Source organism: Scomber japonicus, chromosome 8 (assembly GCF_027409825.1).
Source record: "Scomber japonicus isolate fScoJap1 chromosome 8, fScoJap1.pri, whole genome shotgun sequence".
In the NCBI taxonomy this organism is placed as follows: Eukaryota; Metazoa; Chordata; class Actinopteri; order Scombriformes; family Scombridae; genus Scomber; species Scomber japonicus.
The window spans coordinates 9,880,659-9,902,746 of record NC_070585.1 but is presented as its reverse complement, the minus strand read 5'-3'; the positions used below and the strand labels follow the sequence as shown (position 1 = coordinate 9,902,746).

Here is a 22,088-nt window from a genome sequence, read left to right as displayed (position 1 = left end):
TGTACATAAAAATAATTGTTTAAGGAAGCAGATATAGCAGTAGATATCTAATTTATTTGACCGTATCGTTCTTAAGACTTTTCACAACAGACACCAATGGTAAGGAGCAATGAGTCAGGTTTTATTTGCAGTTATATTTTTATTTTATTTTAGGGAAGATATCAACTTATGTAAGACAGGGATTACCGACACAGTGTGAAACGGGATGCTTATAGCAAAATGGAATAGCTGTCCAGCTTCCCTAAAAAACTAAACAAAAAAAAACAAAAAACAGCAAATAAAAAAAACTATTTCACATCACTTAAGGTTTGCAGACTTGTAAATTTTGTCATTTTTAAACATATATCATCTTGTAGAAAAAAGTTTGCTATTAAAACAGCATTAAGACAATATAATAGTAAATAAAAACATTATAATATGTAACTCCTACAGAAAGTGCTGCAGTTTGGGCGATGACGTGACTGACAGGAGCACAATATTTGCATCAATGTTTCCAGGATTCAACAAAGACTGATATTATTATGTACCGATTAAACCTGATGAGTTAAATTAATGGCAGCAACTTCTTTATGATGTAATGTTAACATTAGATGGGGTAATGAGGGCCAAATGATGGGTCTGTTACAATTTTCATAGTGTGTAGGTTTTGCTGAGTCTGTTGATGTGTCGAAGCTACACAGAATGTCATTCTGTTTATGTTCATGCTAATGGTTGATTGACGTGACATTAGGCCAATAGGCTTAACAGGCTGAGGTTAATGGGAGGAAGCAGAGCTGTTCTTAAGATACCCATAATGCTCTGCTTTTGTACCTCCTTTCGCTACAGCTGACAAGGCACAACTGAACATAGATCAATAAAAAAAACATACTGAGTTTAAAAAAGAAAGAAAAAATCCCACAGATTTACAAGCTGAGTGAAATGTTGCTTCAGGTCAGTCTGGGTCCAGGTCTGCGTCTGGGTCTAGGCCTGAGGTCTCAGGTAAAAACTGGGTGTAAAGCTACTGCTGTGCTTTCTTTGCTAGAGCCTCAGCCTCCTGGAGAGAAACACAAGCAGAGGGGAGGAGAAAAGAGGCAGAGAGTGTGTTATATTAAAATGGAGGATATTGGTTTATATATCCCCTGCCACAGCAAAGAGGAAACCCCCTCTGTTTCTATGGTAACTGGCACACCTCCCTGCACTTCCTGTTGCTGCAGAGAGGAGGCACCAGTGTGCAGGAGTGAGAGGAAGAGGATAGGAGGCCTGCTTGGGTGTTAGGATATCATGAACAGATGTATTATGTAATATGTCTGTTTTCAGTGGATAAATATATATTAACAGCACATAAGCTGGTGTTAGAAGAAATATGGTGAGGCTGTAGGAATATCAAAGAGAGGACAAGCTATGTGTTTATGTTGGGCTCATTTACCTTCGAGCCTGGGGGAGCAGTCAGCCCTAGAAATGCATACACAGCGTTGTCCTCTCTGGCATCGAAGAAGGCCTCATAGTTCTGGGAAAGACAGAATAAGAGGTGTCAGATCGATGAGACAAAAAGCTCACCTAAATCTGAACTCCAACCTGAGGAATGATAATAGGAAACAGACTTTGGATCGGTGCCTGAGGGCGACAATCTGAGCAGCAAATGAGAGCAAATGAGAAGTCTTTGTGAAAAAAAGTCATTGTGGAGGATGTGTTATTTGTCCAAGGACAGGCCTCAATAGTCAATCTGATAGGAGGGTATTGTTTGTGAGAATGCAACCCTGAGTAAACAAGCTCACAGTCACCCATTTACTGTGGAAGTGTCAGTGCAGTGTCCATCACTCCTTCTCATTCCTGCATGTATTTTCCTTCTTCGCTCCCACACCCACATACCAGCACAGACACACACACACACACACACATATAAACAGATTCCTCAAGAAGGCCCTACAGCTGCAAGTATCCTGGGAAATGCTGTTCTCTTTGTCTGTGACATTCAATACAGCCCATCCTGCATGTACAACTTTACTTCCAGCTATCCATTAGCTGCACTGCATGGTGCCTCGGTGCACCCAGGCTTTAAGGGAGTTCGGATTTTGAAGTGGGGTCATATGAGGTAATTATCCATCCTCAGTGTAACCTGCAGTAGATTTGAGTCAGCACATTTCCAGTTTGGAAAAACAGCCAGTAGCACTGGCACGGAAGCACTGTTTGCTGTGGACAGGGCCAACAGCAAAATGTATTTCAACTGGACTATCCCTTTAAGGCCCTGTGTCTTCGTTAAGGCAGTGAACTAGCATCTGTGAAACCTGGACAGACAGTCAGGGTACATTGTAAAGGGTTGCTGAGCAGGACCTCAGTCAGAGTATTAGAAATACTGAGGTCATAAGTTAAAATTCTCCCATCCTAAGCCAGTGCCCCAAAATGTATTACAGTTGCTATCAAAAGTAATGGCTGGTGAAATTCCTAATTATTTTTTCTACCTTCATGAACTAAATTTGATTTCCATACATGATGATTTTAATTTTGGAAAAGTGTTTATTCACTCTCTGCCAACAGTTGACAAGATCGATTCCAATGTCATTGCTGTCTGTCAATTATAAAGCTGAAGCTAGGCAACGTTTAACTTAGCTTAGAATAAAGGCAGGAAACAGGAAAACAGCTAGCCTGGCTCTGCCCAAAGGTTAAATCACATATAAAAATACACCACTAAAACTCACAAATTAAGCTAGGTTTTCTTCTTATTCAACTCTCATAAAACAAAACATATTCCCCACAATGTCAATCCATTCCTTTGAATTTTGAAACTTCTTCCACACGGCCAGGATACAATTCTGGTTAAATTTGTATTCTCTTTGTTATATTCTATTTAAATGTGACACTTTTTGTTGTAAGAGTCAAATTTAAAGCAGCCATAATTGACTTTGTGGCTTCAGGGAAGCGAAACAAGCTTACACTGATATATTATCATCTTATGTATTGTAGCAGCTGCCTATTTACACATCCACCACACCATTAACATTCATTTGCAATAGTACTTTTGGTTACTAGATGAATATAAGTTCAATATTTGCTCTTCTATCAGCCTTATTTCGATCTCCACCAACTTCTGGAGTAAATAATATCTGGCTCTTTAGCTGCTTCAATTAAAAACGGCTGCCTGCTACAGTTGGAAATATGGTTGCTGAACATGGTGAGACTGAACCTAAAACAGTAAAGTTGTGGACATAAAACCAAAACAATAGATTGAAAGGTGCTGATGGGGATAATTATCTGTGGGTTTGTCACAATGAACTATACCTTCTACATTACAATATAAAACATGCATTATGCAGCCTAAAAACATCAGAATCATCATTGAAAACCCACAATGTGTGCTCCATACTGACACAGCTCAGTGTCTGAGTTATCAGAGCAGCAATTACATGACAATCATTTCCTGTGTGTGTGTTTGGGTATGACTAAGGATATTTTCAGGTACACAAACCAGACTTAACACTGGTTGATTGGGGACAACTTGTACAACTAGGGACATAAGGCATGTTCCCAATTGGTAAAAATTGATTTTGGGTCAGTGGTTATGGTAAGGGTAATGATTAGTTGTAGGCACGCAGTAATGATTATGATTACTTATGATTAAGAGTACTCTCCAGGAAATGAATGTAAATCTATGTAAATACAGCCAAAAGTGTCAGAGGTAAGATTGTGAGCATGTGTGTGTGTGCGCGTTTTTCTATCCTGGTGGGGGCCGCAACCTGACATACTAATCCGTGGGGACCGACTCCTGGTCCACGAGCATTGGAATCAATAGCAAACAGCCTCCTGGTACAGTTTTTTGGAAAAAAAAGGTATCCATAGGGTTGGTTTTCCTGACTTTGTGTGCACCCCAGAGTTTACACACAGTACTGCAGTGTACGAATTTCCCTGGTGGGGACCTTTTCCTGACAAAGTGTGTAAGTGTGTGTATACATAGCATGTTAGCTTCGTATTAGCATATTAGCTTAGCGATTAGCCCCCTGGCTAACTGGATTATTGCAGTATGCAGTGTTAATGGTTAGGGTTAGGGTTAGGGTTTCAATCCAACATTTGTTCAAATACTGCATATGAATTGTACTGTGGCTAACAGTGATTTCAATTGTATGCTAATAGGCGTTGTCCCAACGAGGGGGGCAAAATTCAGGTTTCAAATTTATGTGAGAGTTATTGATATTTCAAGTAATTTTTTGTTCAAACTGAATTATGATGAATTTAGGAGTTAAAATTACGTCTCTAGACTCTTTAGAAAGGGTGGAACCCACGGGACTTCACCCAGTCAAGAGTCCCCACAAGGTAGTAAAAACAGGTATGTGTGTGTCAGTGTGTGAGTGAGTGCCTCACCCCGCAATATTTGCTTTCGTTGAATATCTGTGGGGGGAGAGGGTTCCCCGTGGCCGGCCTGGACTCCTCTGGGACATTCTCTCTCATCCACTTTCGGTTGGCCTCGTTGGCCGCAATGTCACACTCCTCAAACTCGATCTTATTGGCTGCTAGGAAGCCCATCACATCCTGCTGCTGCTTTTTAATCTGCATGTGGGGGAGATGAGAAAAAAATAGTGATAGGGTGAGGAAGTTGTTAGACGTGTCAACTTTAGCCGTACGAGGAAACATAAGGTCTGGGGTTCACCATACTGTTATCAGTCTGCTGCAAAAATAAGGACACTTCTTATTCTCTGCTTTGAGGAACTGTACGACAGAAATTACTGGCTGTTCTGTTACTGAGTTACCACTTGTTTGCTGGCAAGTGAATATTAAGTGATAGAAATATTGAAGAGCGTGAAGTCAGGCAAGTACAGATTGTGTTTTATCTACATGAAAAATGCCAAGATTGGAAAATTGCCCATCACACACTTTCAATTTGACAGGAAATGTCACTTGAGGCTTGCTGTCTATTTCTCTGTATGCGATTTTCATGCACACGTCATTATTTTCACCTCTCTTCTCTCACTTGTCTCATTTGTGTCACTCCTAAAATATAACATCCTAAATGTAAGTAAGTATAATTTGTCATAATAACAATTTGTCATTTCTGAGAAGTAAGCAGCTCTACAACAAAAAATCTACATGAATATCTATTTTTGATGGCACACAATGACCCCTTTCAAAGTGTTTCAGGTGTGGTCCTGAATTATTAGGTCACCAAGTAACAAATACAATCACATACAAAAACATAATAAAGAAGCAACACAATGGGTAAGAAGTATGTGTTTGACTCTCTCTGTTGTTCCTGCTTGTCCCTATTTCTATATGGATGTGTGTATGAAATTATGGCCCAATGGGGTCTCAGTGGGTGTGTGTAAGAGGGAGGATGGCCCTACAAGGCCAGACGGAAACAAAAGCTCCTCTGGGACTCGAGAGGAGGTAACTGGTCAAACACGAGCCAAATAAGGCCTGCTGCAAGGAGACACACACATCCAGCCTCAGCTGCACACATATACACACACCTACAGCCAAACTAAGCCAACTTCATGACGAAAGGAAACACTACAAACCTCCACTGATGATAATCAATAGACTGTCTTCCTATCAGTGCAGAGACCTCCATGTGAGGGCCCCTCCCAGCTTTATGACATGCAGACGAAACAGGTGGATTATTTAACAGCCATCTGCTGGAACAACACCGAGGCATGCAAATGAGGGCGCTGACAATGCTGGCAGATTAGCAGTTGTACAGTTTGAATCATTTAATGGCAGTTGCACTCTGGAGGACAAAGTCCTGAGACCAGCTCTCTCCACCTGCTCTGGAAGCCAGCGTGGGACGGAGCAACCGAGCGGAACGCCATGAGCTCAAACTCACTTTACCTCGCTCTGTCTCTCTAAACACAGACAATCCTCTCTCTGAGGGAAGAATCTGCCCAGCCTCCCTTTCACTCTCATTCAGCCCCCCCCCCCCCACCCCACCCCTCCAAAGTATTTTCTCTTATTTGACTCACATTTGCATTGTAGATGTGAAGCTGGTGTCTTTATCAAAAGCGACAAAGTAACCAACTTAAGCTAAAGATGTTACATTGACAAATTAAATATACTTTAATACTTTTCTCCTTTCATTTGTTGCACTCTGGTTATTCCCTTGTCCCTCAACAAGCCTGCATTGTACTGTTGCCAAGCAAAATTAATTTGTCGGGGAAACTGGCCTCATGCCATCTGCCCCCAACTCTAATTGCACAGTGAGGGCTCCCAGCTCTGGCCGTTTAGCCCTTTTCATTGCTCATGGTGTCTTGAGTGGAACTCCTGGTGATTTTTATGTGGAAGGAAACTGACTGTCCGTGGCTTTGGGTGTGGTAATAAACAACTACTCTTCTCTTGTTGCCTTGTATTTTCACTCCTTATCTGTCTTCCTGGAATGTCACAAAATATTAGAGACAAGAGAGAGCTGAGTCAGAGTGTGGCCTGTAGCCAGTCTACATGCAGTAGAAGTTTTAATTACTGTGATCTATCAATACTTAAGTATTTGTCTAGGTATGCAAAGGACACTGGGCTTAACATTATACAAATGCAGGAGACATATTTTCTATTTGTTTTGTCCACACATGGGTCAGGAGGTAACTTAGTAATAGTTAGTAGTATAGTAACTGATTTTTGCCATGTTAGCAGCATGGCTCTATAGATGGCAATGTTGGTGTGTCAGTCAGTCCACCACTGTGGAGATTTATGTTCAGGACTATTGGATGGATTGGATGAAATCTTGTCCAGACATCAATAGTCGATGAAGCCTGCTGATTTAGGTGGTCCTGATATATGTTTCCTCTAGTCTATCAGAAGATCAAAATGTTCACTTATGCTGTGGAATATCTCAGCATTTATTGGATGGATTGGTACAATTTTTGTGCAGACATTTATGCGCGCCTGTAAAATTAACAGCACTCTTATCAGCCAAACTAATATTATTTGTGTTTAGTATTTGCTAATTAGCCACAGTTAGCATGCTAACCCGCTAAACTAAGATGTAAAACAATCAAATGACCAAACAAACATGTTAACATTGTCACTGTGAGCATGAAGGCATACTGACATTAGCAGAGTATCACTGTGCCAAATGCTGCTAGTGTGGCTTTTGACTCTTATGTAATTAATTAGGACCAGGAAAACGTTGTAATCTGTGACTCACAGAGAAGCTTAATGACCTCATTTCAAATGTTTTTTCCTAATTTTGGTGCTTTAACAAACTGAAACAGACATTGAGAATCATTTACAAACTTTTTGGGGTTTTTTTGTAACATAGATCTGGTATTTACTGCACACTCATACTGTGATGATACTGCAGCAATAACTGGATGATCCACAAAAGTTATTAAGTCTGGAACGATTACGGGTGCATTTAGTTATTGATGCATCAATATGGGCACTTATCTGCATTCCAGAAGGCTTCTGATTCATACACTGACTGACATTGTAAAACTACTTTTGACCAGCAGTTCAAGCTTCCAAAGTATTTGTTGATAAGAATTAAACAACAGATCCAAAGCCTCTCAGGTTGAAGAGGTTGCACTTTGTTATTGTTATTATTGCCCATGTGGAGAGGGAATCTGCACCAAAAGCTCTTTGGCCTCCACATCATCCCCATCATTTGAGTGTTGTAGAGGCATTGCAGTGAGAACTAATCCTGACCTGATCAATCCCTTAAAAAGGTCAGGCATTAATAGCTGCCAGACAATGGCAGGCATTGATTGGATGGACTGTTTGGACAGCACAGGCTTGGATCAATATGCTGGACACTGATTCAATCAGTGATGTCAGCTGAGGCTGGGAGTTCATTCACATTCAATTCACTCAGATAAAAATGAAAACACATGTAAACTGAAAATGTTTCAGTAATATTTAAAAAACTGAATGCCCTTTTTTTCTCCTGTTTGAAAACAGGAAAATCCACTCTGTGGACTAAAGGAAACATTAATCAGACCACAGCCATGTGTGTTTATAAGGGATAAAGGTTTCGTCTTGATTAGATCAAGTCTGATTGGTACTGAAAACAGACTTACTGGAATTTTAGTAACAACAGTAGCCTCCGCCCAATCCTGAGCTCAGTCAGCATTACAGCATTGGTACAAAGAGCCTCACACTGCTGCTCTGGCTGGACTCTCTAACTGCTGCCAAAAGGTGAAACAACAGCATAAGGCCCAACCTGACCTACTCCACAAACTCAAGCCTAACCTATGAACCCTGATGCTACACTCTGTCTGAGACATAAAAACCATAACACTTGCACTTGGACAAATACACTTACACTATCTGTACACAATCACACCAAAAAAGTTATACCTTGCTCTTAGTCAGGTAGTTAGTTACTTATTGTGGCAATAAGGAACTTGCATAATAGTGTTACAGTCCATAAAGGGAAATAAGGCAGTAAATGTGTGCTGTAGTTCCGGGCTGTTGTTTGTGGCTGTGTCTACTGATATTCACAGTCTGCACGCACTGCCACAGGTGTGTATGTATTACATTTACATGTGTGTATTTAAAAGAAAGTCCCTATTTGCTATTCAAATTATTTTCTGACTAGTAACCCAAAAACCAGGTGAAACAACAACTAAGCTGCCAATCAGTGCTTTGCTCAGGGACACTTCATAAGGAGACATAGCTAATTGTTGAGATAATTACTCCTTTTTTGAAGTTTATAATGTTATTCTTTGTACCAGAAAAGTGTTGATTCACCTCTATAATGATTTGTGACGCTGCATTTTGTGTTGCTGTGCTAAGCAGCATTAAACCATGAGGTGTTTTTGTTATTTTTACATCAAACTACTAAACTAAAGAGTAGTATTTATAGCAGCACTTTAGTACTGGATTGCAATAACTGTTCCAGTAATTTAGGGCAGCTATTATTTCCATTATGGATTAATTTGTCCATTATTTTCTTGATTCATTGTTTATTCAATGAGTTTGATAAATGTGCATTATAATTTCCCTCAGCTCAAGAAAAAGTATGAAAATGTCCTGTTTTGTCTGACCTGCAGTCTGAAACTGAAAGATATTCAGTTTGCTGTCATATAAGACACATCAAAGTAGCAAATCTTCACATTTGAGAGACTAGAACCAGATCATTTTTGGCATTTTGGTTTGAAAAATGACTAAAACAAATAAAATAGATGCCTAATAGATTGACAGATTATTCAAATAACCCTTGCAGCTCTATTCATGCTATAATATCACCTCAGTTTCTCTTTATGTTTCATAATGAAACAGTGCATCACTCTAACTGGCCTTTATGCATTAGTTTACATCTTTATTGAATCAGCTGTGGTTGCCTTATATCAAATCAAACATTAAAAATTGTTCTTGTTCTTCCTACATAAAACCACTTCTGATAACTTGCCGTTATGTGGATCAGATTCTGCATGAAATAACTCAAAGCTATAAATGTTCTCTGACACACAATCCATACGAGACGCACACAATACAACTTAATGTCTCTAGAAAGTGTAGCTGTCTGAATAATGCTGACTGAAGTACTGAGTGTGATACATCCCTCTGGCTGACTTTACACCGACTCTCCCACTGACCTGCAATCATTCCCTCGGCGGAGCGAAGGCTTTAAATGTTGCTTTTGAAATACTGACTGTTGGTCTGTTCACATACTCTGCTAGACTGGAGCGATTAGCGGCCGCAGACGTTGCTGCATAGTGGAGTGAAATCACATTGTTTCGTAGCCACTGATGCAATCCAACTGCAAGCCTGGTAAGAGCTGATGGTTTTTCGGCCGCAATTTGTAATTCAACTACTTCTCACTCATCGGACTACAAATGTACTCCATTAAGAAAAGCACACAGAGACATTTTAAAATAAACAGTGCATAATTCAGGCGTGCAGTAAGTCCCATTAACTTTGTGACGTAATATCTAAATCAATCCAAAGAAACCACCACACCAGAGCAAATCAAGATAAAACAGCAGTCAGTGGCGCTGCTGCTCTAAAAACAGATGCAGAATGGAGATGATGATAATGTGAGTAGAAGTGTGTCCGTGCAACATATAAGAGCACATAAGCTCACCCACTTAGTCTATGCAATTCTAACAGACTATAATAGAGACAAATCAATCAATAAGTGGTAATGCATTTTCCCAGCAGACAGGCTCCAGCACGGTGATGGCATCACTGGCTCTCAACTCCAACCACTCTGACATTACAGGGATGGTCCTGTCCGGTAAGACTGCTGCTGCTTAGCCGTTGCAAATGTCATTTACTGTAAGGGCAATAAAGTTATTGAGTGCAGTCCGGCTGAAAAGAGCCTCTGTGCTCGATCACTTCCTCTGTGTTTGAGCTGCTAGAACAAGCTGCCAAATTTAGGGTGAATCATCCTCAAGGTGATTGACATGAATTGACAAATTGTGCAGTGCCAATAAGTAAATATGGATGTTTCAGTACAGTAGTGGATACTATTTAAGTCTTTCAAATTTGACACTGAGTGGATGCTGGTGATACTTTGCATCACATATTGTGTTAAGAATCTTAAAGCAGCTGCAATTCAGATGGATTTGATTACAAGAATAACAAGTTAGAGCCAGAATTCGATATTCAATGCACTTCTATATTAAGAAGGAGGAAAAAAAGCACAAGAATTTCTGATCCAGACCTCCAGCAAGTCTTAAACTGAGCATAGCCTTAGTGTTCTTGGGCTGCAGCTGCATGTCTAAAAAGGGGGCCCCGGAGAATTGCATCACCGTCATTCCTCTCTACTCTGGAAGAAACTGGAAAGCTTAAAACTGAAGGAGGCTGCAGGATAGTGGGAGAAACACTAAAAAACTACAGGGCAAGTCAACAGATCCCAGCTGCTCCCCTTATCAAACACACAAACTCCCTGTCCTGGCATCAGGTGACAAAGCAGAGAATTTTAAGTATATTCATTGATTCTTCTGTTTGTTTGTTTTTTTGCTTCATAACCTTCTTGTTGTTCAGACTGGTTTAAAAAAAAGCGTCATTTCAGGAAATAATATGTCAAACCACAGCTGAGAAAGAAATGCGGCTGCTCTGTTACCAGCCACTCATTTCCTCCCTGTCTCTTACTCAGTGATAAAGTTACAGGAAGAAAGGCAGAGAGGGGAGATAGAGAGACTCCATCTGTGCCCAAAGTCCTGAGGAGGGCAGAGCAGCATGTTTAGTGATGAGTCAGACCACTCCAGACTGAGAGGATGACAGCCCGATGGACATCAGTTAGTGAGTTCATTAAAAGTTCAGCTCTCTTTCTGCTGCCTAACAAGCTGCAGCAGAGCTCTGGATGCTGCAGATGTAGGCTACTATAATAACAACAGCTGAAACCTCACACACAGAAAAGCCATTCCTTTAATCCCTTACCGAAGTGGATCCGGAGGACGATGCTATGTACACTTTGATCACCATGTTAAATCCCTGACGCTGAAGTCCGGTAAAAGGCGGTGGTTGTTTTCGTTTACTCTGCTCCTTGCAGACACTTTGCAGGCGGTTTGCTCGGCTGTGGCACAGAAACAACAACAAAAGTTCCCAGGCTGAGACGCTGTCTGTCCGTTGTAGGCAGCGCAGACAATCTGCGCAAATGCTCCTGTTCTCAGCACTGGATGGAGCTTTGCATTCCTCCTCCGCCTCTACTCTGCCTCCCCGCCCCTAAGAGTCTCTCTCTCTTTCCCTCTCTCTCTCTCTCTCTCTCTGTGTGAGTGTGTGTGCAGAGCGCGCGCACGGAGGCACGTACACGCACTCACAGAAGCAATAGGCCTATCATAATGGCAAAGAGAGCAGGGTTATATTGTCTGAGTGTTTCAGCATCGACCCCATTGTCTGCTTGCCCACGCTATTGTTCTTTTTTTTTTTTTTACTTTTGCGAATAGGCGCACTTTACAGGTGATTCATTAAACGCAGGTGTGTTTGCGTTGTAGCGGAGAATAATACATACATTCTGCTGTGATTTTTATTTATTTATTTTGGAATACTTTGTGTGAGCTTTTTGTGTAACAGCACAGCCAGTGGAAGCGCCGTCTTGAGCAGCCACATTCATTATTATTATTAGACGGGCTTTGTAGGCCCCCTGCAGGCGTCTGGGGCAGATGACGCGTAAGGGTTTTTTTACTGAAACGAATTTAGGGAAAGCCGACTGACAAACAAAAAAAATGTGTCGGTAGAGGAGTGGGCGCCATATTGGACTCAAACACGGAGTGAATTTACGGTGAAATGTCTCCCTGCCGGGCACTGCAGATGTGAGCGCTGCTCTTTTAAAACAGCCAGCGAGGATGCATGGCTTTACACAGAGGCATGTTGCCTGCCGCCGGGGCCTGTATAACGGGGCGTACAGGTTAACCGTGCGGCCTCTCTCTCACACACACACACACACACATACACCCACACACAGTCACTGAACACACTCGTGTGCAAGGCAATATGTCTCTCTCGAATGCAATCCTTTCCTTCTTGCAAGCCTTCCTCCCCATCTCACCCTGCAAGAAGCCATTCGCACAGACCCCAGAACATCACCGGCTCCTAAAATTCCAAGTGTTCTGCAGCCCCGAATGGCGTCACCTGATTGGCCGAGAGCCTATCAATCATGCGTTTAGCCGCACCCCTCCCCCCATTCAACCACTCGCCTCTCTGTTCAGTGTGTTTACTACACTGCCGAGCATAAGGGAGACACTCGTCTTCACATGCACTGATCCCACTGAGAAAAACAGTTTTTAGTTGTATTTGTAAGAAAACCTCCAAGAGATCAACATGCCCAAGAGAAAGGTACGTATTCTCAAAATAATAAAAATAGTTTGAGGGGGAAATCAGCTATTAATGCAATGCAAACGATTGTGAAGACATCCCTCTGAGACATTACTCAATTATAACGCAGCGTATAGCTGTTATATATCGCTGGTAATTTTTGCCTATTTTCTAGATATAATGTACATTTTTTGTGTGTTAGAATGAATATTTTCCTGCTCGGACTCGGCCATTAAAACGCGTTTTCGTGCCAGAGCCGCTGTCCTTTGGAGAGTCAGAAGTCTCTTTCGGTCTCCATGCAGTTAAAGCACAAGCAGCAGCCATGCTTTGCAGCTCTTGTCCACCTTCGTCTCCGACCTACCGAGAACAAACGCTTCACTTATCGCCATTCGGCCACCAAACCGCCTCAAAGTGCCACCAGAAAATACATCAGTACCTTTTCTTTGCATTTTGGCCACAAAAACAAACATTCGCCGTCTCGTTTCGGTAAAATTATATATTTTCTCTCTTTGTTCATAGTCCCAAATGGCTGCGATGGCGTGGCTCTGCCGCTCGGTGGCGCCCGTGAGCTCCGCAGGTCCCTCCCCCTTCTCAGAGACTCCCGCGCCAGCTTTCAAATCTGAGCTCCATGCATTGAATGAGAGAAAGAGATGGGGGAGTGAAAGGGAAAAGCAGGGCCTGGGCTCTCAAAATATGTCCCCAGGGGCCCACATGGCTGAGCTCTCATAGCCCATTCCTGAAATTAAGCATTACCCATTTATTTCTGGGCTGCAATCCATTAAAACTACCTGTATTTGAAAAAAAATAGTGTTTTCGTATGAAACTAAAAAGTTTTTTCAACAGGTTTGTGATTAAGCGTAATAAGTGCCTGAAGCATTTAGCAGCTGTTTCTTGTTCTTATAAACACCGGTTAAACTCTTAATAATGCTATTTTTTTCTTTTTTCCATCCTGACCTGTTATTTTTGTGTTTTTCAGTCACAGGGAACAGAAGGAGGAGACAAGGAGGAGGTAAGAGTTGGGCAAGTTAAGCAACAACATATACATGTGATTAGAATTAAAATTTAATCACTATCAGGGTTATGTGAGGGCTTAATCATGGAGAAAGTGCTTTTTATATTCAATTCAGATGTGTGTTTCCTGAATACAATCCCAATGTGAATAAACCCCCCTCCATTGTAACAATTTGTTCTGTTTCAGCCCCAGAGGAGATCAGCTCGGTTATCAGCGGTAAGAAGACACACAAACAAACTCATTTAACATTATTAGATATGGTTAATGAACACGTAAAAAGTAGTTAAATGCTTAAAAGTAGTTAACACACCGAAAACCTACTATACAAAACCACTCGGATAATCAAAAGCACACATTCAATTTGGTTTCACTCTTAATAAACACTCATATTAGATTTCTAGCAACACTTACTGCAAAACATGTAATCTTTACATTATTAAGCTTGAAACTTGGTCTACAACAGTCATGTATTGTATTAATTTGCGATAAAGTTGACACAAATACATGAGAATTGATATAATTGCTTATTCCACAAGTAAAACTAGATTTAGAAACGTTTCAGAAAGCAAAAACTACAGGACTGGACATTAAAAACATCTGCACAAGTATCTACTTGCAGTACTGACTAACTGCCTTTAATGGCATAATGGCGGTTGTCAGAATGATTACTGTTTAATATTAGAATATGGTCTAATGTCCTTAATAAACCTTTAATGGGAGCCATAAAAATGATATAAAGGGTGTTTATTAAAGGTTTCCTTTAAGAAAACACAGTCCAGGCTTTTTATTCTTTGCCACTCATTTAAAGAATTGTGTTACTGTAGGCAAAGTTCTCCCAGAGTGCTCAGAAACATGAAAACATTTTATAAATTAGCATAGAAAGTACTGTTGTCTTAAAGTTAAGCTGTTTGTTAATCTCTCCCTCTCTGTTCACAGAAACCGGCCCCACCCAAGCCGGAACCAAAGGTCAAGAAAGCAGCAAAGGTAGGAGACATTGGCCAGCCCATGAGTGAATTACAAAGCGGGAGAAGACACAGATAGCGTTTGAATATTCGTCCGTCTAACAGCTCATTCTGTTTCCCTTTTACAGAAAGAAAAGGCTGTGAACGATAAGAAGGAGGACAAGAAGACCAAGAAGGCAAAGGAGAATGCCGAGGCAGAGGCAAACGAGGAAAACCACTCTGAGAACGGAGAGGCCAAGACCAACGAGGTGAGCGAACTTAAAAAAGTTCTTAATCACAGGAAAAGTTGGTTATTGTTGTCTTCAAGACAGTTCAAAGTTTTAACTTTCTCCGCTCGCTTTTGTCCTACAGGTGGAGGCAGCCCCAGAGGAGGCCAAGGAGGAGGCCAAGTCCGAGTAGCACCACTGCCCAAGCTTCCTCCTCCTCTACAATCCCTCCCCCCAACCCCCCAGCCAGCCAGCCAGCCCCCCCAAGTCTCTCACATGGTTTCCCTCCAAGGCGTATTGTTAACAGAGGAATATTTTTATCAATGATTTTATAAGTATCCGTACAGATTTTTAGCACAAAAAGCAAAGCTGATTATGGAGCGCCTTGCAGATTTGCAGTGATCATATCAAGTGTCTGCAAGCAAGATGAACACACTAAAATCTTTTTTAAATGGCATTTCATGATTGTTAAAGGCTTGTTTGGTGTAGAAAGTGTGTCCCTGCCGGATTGGCTATGTTGTGAGTTGTGTATTCCTGTGTTTTTCTCTTCCCCGATCTTCCCCCTTTCCCCTCTTATCCCTCCTCCACAGATTAGACCTTCCTCTCCTACAGTTCAGCCTTTTATCCATGTTTTATTAACGGTTCAGCCATGTTAATGTGGGTGATTCTTTTAGACCTCTAAATGTGCAGTGAGTTCCCTTTGCTTCTGTCTCACGGTCTTTTTTTTTTTTCATTGAAATCGTGTTTTAAAAAAAAATATGCGTGTGAAGCGTGTTGTCCATAAGAAAGAGGAAGACGAACATGTGAAACATTCCGGGAACAGTGATGCCTCCGACCCGTCTCCTAGACGACCCTGCGTGTAAAGAAGAAAAAAAAAGAAAAAAAAAACACAGCTCCTGCTCCATCCACGCTGTCGTGTCAGCTTTTCTAAACACTCTGGTTTTTTTAAAACGATTGAATTTGGAAACCTTCTCTGACAAATGCAGGTGTCTGGTCCCTCTCTTATGTTCTGAAATTCTCTTAATAAAAAGAAGTCCTGGGAATTTTCCTCGAATCTGTGTCTCGAGTTTGTTTCTTTAACAGTGATAGAAGTTGGATCTTCCACATTAACAATTGTCATATTTGTGATCTTAATAAGCGTGTACCTACTTCCAAAGTCAACTTCTGTTTAACTTAAAATTCCAGCAGTCACTTTGTAAGCAAAGGCATTAACAAATCATTTTAAAATGAAAATTTAAAGCTGCAATGTAGCCTGTAAACCTGTGCTAAACCTAGCCTTTAATGCAGTTTTCATTATTTACCACATGTGAGAGCATTTCAGTGTTCATCTGTACAAGGAAATGTGTAATCAGACATTTAAAGCACATGCTCACATTCATTTTAATAGACGTGGGACATAAAACAGGATTCAGACTGTTGCTGTGACCTCTGACTAATTGAAACATGCCTGTAATGTATTTTCACTGCAGACCTTTGAGATTGCCGCTACAGGATGCAGATTCTGTCTTGACCGAGGCAATACATCCTCGTTGTTTGCCTCATCAAGTTACACAGTGGAAGTTCAGCAGTCCTCTTAACTTAATTGGTATTTGGTATTTGTTGACTAGATTTAGATTAGATTTAAGATCTGGACAGTTAAGTCTGCTGTGCTTCGAACCAGCATGAGCTATTCCACAGATCTGTTGGGAGGTCAAGTCAGCTCAAAGTCAGCCACAGCTGGGACACCACTCCAGAAAGGAAGGGACACTACACTCGACAACCCCATAAAGGCCTCTAGTGAAGACTTTTGTATACCTTTTGTGCTTGTAGCTATCACAAGAGAGAAGGAGGTTATAATGTCCTATAGAGGCCCACATGTACACCCAGTGAAGGGGCAGACAGTGCTCCCCTTTAGGCTTCCCACACACAGATTTAACATGAACTCAAGCGTGAGTATGACCCACATTCACCTCCAATCTCAAACCACATAGCACCAGTTTATTTACCAAGATCATATAAGCTGAGCTCAACATACAAAGCTGCATGCATCACTTCATGATAGGAGCATCCATGAGAAAATGCATTAAGTCTTTAGAGCGCACTATGAAATGCTTTGTGTGTATTTGCCTCCAGCACTGACAGTGTGTGTAAGCATGTACCCTTCATGCATGTTTCCTGGATTATTACAAACCCAAATCATACTTTTTGATGTGCATTAAAACGTGCAAATGAACATTTTTTAATCACATGCTGCACATTTGCAATGCCTTCCAAAAATAGCTCTTTTTTAAAGGATTTGATCAGCTGCAACAGACTGCATCAGGCCTCTCTCTCTCTCTCTCTTTTATAGACGCCTGCAGAAGCTGCAAATGTGGATTTAAACATAAATCACTGCTCGCGTTTTAAACGACGCCGTCTTGGTTTTAGACTTTTCTCCCGCAATTTTGTGCGCCAGTTTCAGCCCTCTGACCTGCATTGTCATGGCCGAGCACCGGGCTCCATTTTGTCGATATTTTGTCGTGTGGAGAACGTTATTGCAGAGTTTCGCCACTAGATGGCAGCCTCGTCCTATTTTTATTCCCAGTGAGACGCTTTGCTCATGGCATCCTGTGGAGCTTTGATTAACCTTACATTTCATTAACTGGTATATTAAAAGTGTTATTATTTTTCCCCAGGCATGTTTGATGACTGAATAATAGCATATGAGTCATGAAGTCCAAAGTGAATCCCTCCAGGCTAAAATCTCCCACTCCCACCTCCCTTCATACTTTCTTTTAAACCTCTGTCAGCATCATCTGTTTGATTCATTTACTTTTCTTTTTAATCTAACGGTTTAACTGAGAGAAAATTCCCAAGCCGGAGTGCTGTGTGAGCTGCGTTCAGCATCCTTCTGTGCCAGCTGTTGATGAGGTTGCAGTGATGTGAGGGATACTAAAAGGAAATACAATATTGATCGGATGGGGAAAGTTTCAGATCTTAGCTACTGTGGTCTCCTTTTTTTCTGCGCCACTGTCTTTCATGTGTGTCCTTGTGATATTCCTCAGCTCCTACACCTTCATCGATCATCCCATTCATCCTGTCTCCTGTGATTAGGCCTCTGACTCATTAACAGCTTTGATACTGAGATGCACACACACACACATCCCTATCTCCTAAGGCACTCTGACATCAAAGAGCTCATTTACTCCAGTATTGTTTTATCTGTGTGGGTCTGTCTGCAACTGCATGTTTGTCTGCCTGCTTAACTGTCTGCCTTACCATCTGCCACTCTGCCTGCTTGTCTGCTGCTCATCACTTTTCACTGTCTAGTCCGAGTAATCACAAGGGAGCTGTGGCCCCAGTCTTGCACAACCACCCCCCCCCCTCCCTCCTTACTCCCACCCCTACCCCAGTGCACTCTCATTCTATCCTGTCTCTGTCTCTTTGATGGGTTATGATATGTTGACTAAAATAGCTCTCTCCCTTTTTAAACATGTGCATTTCCTGTTCTGTCATCCCTCGCATTTCCAGGCCCTTGTCTCCTCCCTACGCTCATTCATTCATGCCCACAGTCTGCATGATTCTGGTCAGCTGGTCAAGGTCTTGCATGCAGGAGGAGGAAGGAATGAGTGTGTGAGTGTGTAGTAGGGAGAGAAGGAGGGTGGGGGGATGGGTGGGGGGGAGGGCTCTGCCTAAAAGATGAAGATGACCTTTTGCGAGGAAATGATTTAAACGATGTCCTGTCGTCACCAGGGATACCGGTGTGTGAATGTGGATGAGTTTTTGTTGTGGAAAGAACGTCACACTTTTGTACATGCACGCATGCACACACACACACACACACACACACACACACACACACACACACACACACACACACACACACACACACACACACACACAGTCAGTAGCAATAGAACAATACATATTCCCATTAAGTGTGGAAAAAGCCTGAGTCAAATGTCCTCCCTCCAGATTGGACCTCAGTGATGCTTGAAATGAACAGATGTTTAGTGGCAAGGTTCTCTAATATGCTGCTCTGAGAGGATGTTGCTGTCTGGCCGTCTTAAACTGTTTGTGTTCGACTGACTTGTTTATCTGTGAGGCTGGCTGCACTCTACATGGGGGTGGGATGTACAAGAACGAGTGAATGGGAAGAGGCAGGGTGAGAAGGAGAGGAAGAGAAAGTACCGGGAGGTGAGGAAGAGGAGGGTAGGAGGGGTGGGGTGATGGGAGAAAGCAAAGAGGGAGATGGAAGTGTGCAGGGGGAGAAGAGCTGGATGCAGATGGGGATCTATTCTCTCCGCGCACGCAGACAAGATGGAAATCAGTGGGCGTCTGTGACGTCAATCAGTGTAGACACAAACACACACACACACACACACACACACACACACACACTGAGATACCCCCTCCTCTTCCAATCCCATGCTAATACATGCTTCACTGCAAACAGCAGCAGTGCCATGGATCAGAGGCGTAAACATCAGCACATACAAACAGCCCCCCCACCCAGCTAACTCAGACATACACACACTCAGACACGCAGATCTGGGTTTCATCTCTGACCTGTCTGATGATGTCAGGCTTTCATTTTTGTCCATCATGTAATAGAATAATACAAACCTATTTTGTGCCATAGTCGGAAGGGAGAAAATGGTTTTCACAACAAAGCAAACAAATGCAGGATCATTCATAAGGCTAAAGAGTCAGAAGACATGCATGTTTTCATGCTTTGTCCTGCTTTGTACTATGATTAAAGGGGCATTAGTGTTGCACCATAAAGTTTGAGGGAAGAGATGTTAAAAAAGAATTGTCAAACATGACTTTTAGTAACGGTGAAGCTTCAAAAACACTAGATCCTACATCTACCATAATGCAACTGGGGAGCTTCTAAGATTAAACCCTATCTTCTTGGTAAATACTGTGAAGCAGGCTTTCCAATTACAATTTTTGACCCTGATGACATCACATTGACATCATCAGAGAGTTTTTTGGGACGTAAATAGAAAAGAAGGCAGAGGCAAAGGAGACATTTTTCCACAGGTTTAGTCATACTTTGCATGGTGAATGAACTGAGATTTATATGCAAAATTGGAGGAGCGCCCTTGAATCTTAATAGACAGGTTCACAATTATTCGAGTCTGTTCTGAAGCAACACAGGTAACCAAATTAACATCAACAAAGGTTTTTCTTGCTGTAATCACTCCTCCTGTTCATACTAGATATTCCTTCATAATGCACTTTTAATGTAAGTGATGGTGGGCAATATCCACATTCTTCCTTCTAAAATCTGCTCTGTTGAAAATCTGCCTCCCTGTCCGCCTGATTGATCGTCCGTTATGTAAGCTTGTGTTTTTGTCACATGGCTAACATTATGATCCATTATGCTGCATTTAGTTTGCATAATTAACAAAGTGAGGTCTCAGTGACCCACGGGTTCCTGAATGGATTTGATTCCTAAGAGACAGACAGCTCACACACCATTCAGGAAACACAATCATCATCTCTCACCGTATTCTGCATCAGTGCACAATTTGGACTGATATGTGAGAGGTTGAAGTAATGATGGCACAATTTAAGTCTGGAAATAGACCAGACGTATTGAATTGACGAGTAGAAAAAGTAACAAAGTAATATGATCGACAGGTTTGATTCCTCAAGGTTTTCTGATTCAGGCTCCATGTATGGCGTGCACTTGGCAAGTTCGCCTTTAAGAAATCATCCATCCATGTCACAGAGTCGTGACGGCACATCTATAGAGAAATGAAAAACTATTTTTGAAACACTCCTCACTGCCTTTCCAATTTTGCTTTTAAGGATGAATTAGCAGATAAAGTAGGAGTGCATCCATTTAAATGTGGGGGCAGTGTATGTGTATGTCTGACAAGGGGGGCGGGGGGTGGAGGTGTGTGTGTGTGTGTGTGTGTGTGTGTGTGTGTGTGGTGAGTGGTGGGTGGTATTAAAACTAAAGATGCAGCAGCCACTTTCCTTGCCAATTGCTCTATTTCTTTTAGTAAAATGGTTTTCTTGGCTGTTTTTCATCAGGCTGTTTATCCTCTTGTATCCTCAGCTGGAAGAGGACTGCGTCACAACAGTCAAGGAAGCAGGTGGGTGGGAGGCACACAGTGGGGGTGGGGGGTGAGGAGAGAAGTAGAAGACGTGGGCGGTACAGGTTAAGGGGGGTGAGGGTGAGTTTGTAGTGAATGAAAAAAAATTATGAATGGTGAATACTACAGTACATAACCATTTTATTAGCTATCAGAGCTTCTATTAATTGTGTGCCACTAAGTGTTTCATGATATTAGGTTTATTCATTACACTATATTCTGGCATTCAGTAATATTGCACTCACATGAGACTATACATGGCTGGCTGACAAAGAAAGTTGCAGAGGAATTAATTTGGTAGGGAGATAAAGAGAGATTGGGGGATTCAAATAAATTGGCAAGCAGCCACAATTTTCTCTTTAGATAGAGCAACATGTTACATCCCTTAAGCCTTTGCCAATCCCAACTTGATACTTTTATTTTCATTTACACTGCAGAGGCTGAATGTGCCCACAAGCAATTCCTATTATAACTCTAAGGTGTTAAAAGATTTGGAAATATAAACCAATTAAAAGATACAGAGAAAACAGTCAAGTCAGATGTACTGACCGCAGCATGTGAGAGACAGAAAGATAGAAGGACAGATGTGTGGGTGATGTTCTCTTTTTGTCTCAGTGAGTTTAAAAAATGTTTGTTGAGGGTGGACTGGTGGGCAGGCCATTAGTAAAATTGATGTGCATGCAGCTGTGTGTGTATGTGTGTGCACATGTGTGTATGCAGGCTCCTGCTCTGACATCACTGCTGCCGTCACTGCAGCCACCTCACAGTGACTCCCTTGTGACTGAGGGCCTGACAACCTCCCACGCTCTCCCCATCAACTCCCCTGCTCCCACTCCTCACACCTCGCTCTATCTATAACCCTCCCTCCCCACTCTACTCTCTGTCCTTTGCTTTCTTTTTCTCCCTCAGTTCTATTTTTCTCCTCCATCCACCTCTCTGTCCACTATCCTTTTCTTTCACTCCACCCATCTCTTTTTCTTTAGCTGGTTTTCATCTCTCTCCCCCTCATTTGGTGTGTGGGTCTTCCCTGTCTTCCGTCATGCTCTCTGCGCCCACCATGCTGCCTGTCTCTGTCTCTATGGAAACCCTGAGTGGACAAGAGTAGCTTTGAGGTCTGTGAGACGCTGATACAGACCTTATTGGATCACACGCTCTTTTTCTCTCCCAGAGTGCCACATATATGCAA

General features: G+C 41.9%; 2 protein-coding genes across 3 annotated transcripts; one reads left to right on the top strand and one right to left on the bottom strand.

Moving 5' to 3' along the window:
• Window positions 1-94: 94 nt before the first annotated feature.
• Window positions 95-13,352, bottom strand: sh3bgrl (SH3 domain binding glutamate-rich protein like). 2 transcript variants are annotated; one of them, XM_053323334.1, is made up of 4 exons: window positions 13,091-13,352; window positions 4,333-4,518; window positions 1,406-1,486; window positions 95-1,033 (listed from the first exon to the last, which is right to left on the bottom strand). In XM_053323334.1, the coding sequence occupies exons 1-4, from the start codon at window positions 13,169-13,171 to the stop codon at window positions 998-1,000; spliced, it is 384 nt and encodes a 127-aa protein (XP_053179309.1). In that variant the 5' UTR covers window positions 13,172-13,352; the 3' UTR covers window positions 95-997. The 2 variants fall into 2 exon arrangements, with proteins under 2 accessions (XP_053179309.1, XP_053179310.1); XM_053323335.1 differs by lacking the exon at window positions 13,091-13,352 and adding an exon at window positions 11,281-11,500 and having other exon boundaries at window positions 100-1,033.
• On the top strand, window positions 12,538-15,888 carry LOC128362554 (non-histone chromosomal protein HMG-14A-like). The gene is made up of 6 exons (XM_053323338.1): window positions 12,538-12,675; window positions 13,631-13,663; window positions 13,853-13,882; window positions 14,603-14,650; window positions 14,757-14,876; window positions 14,980-15,888. Exons 1-6 carry the CDS (start codon window positions 12,661-12,663, stop codon window positions 15,025-15,027), a joined length of 294 nt encoding a protein of 97 aa, XP_053179313.1. The 5' UTR covers window positions 12,538-12,660; the 3' UTR covers window positions 15,028-15,888.
• The last annotated feature ends 6,200 nt before the right edge of the window (window positions 15,889-22,088 follow it).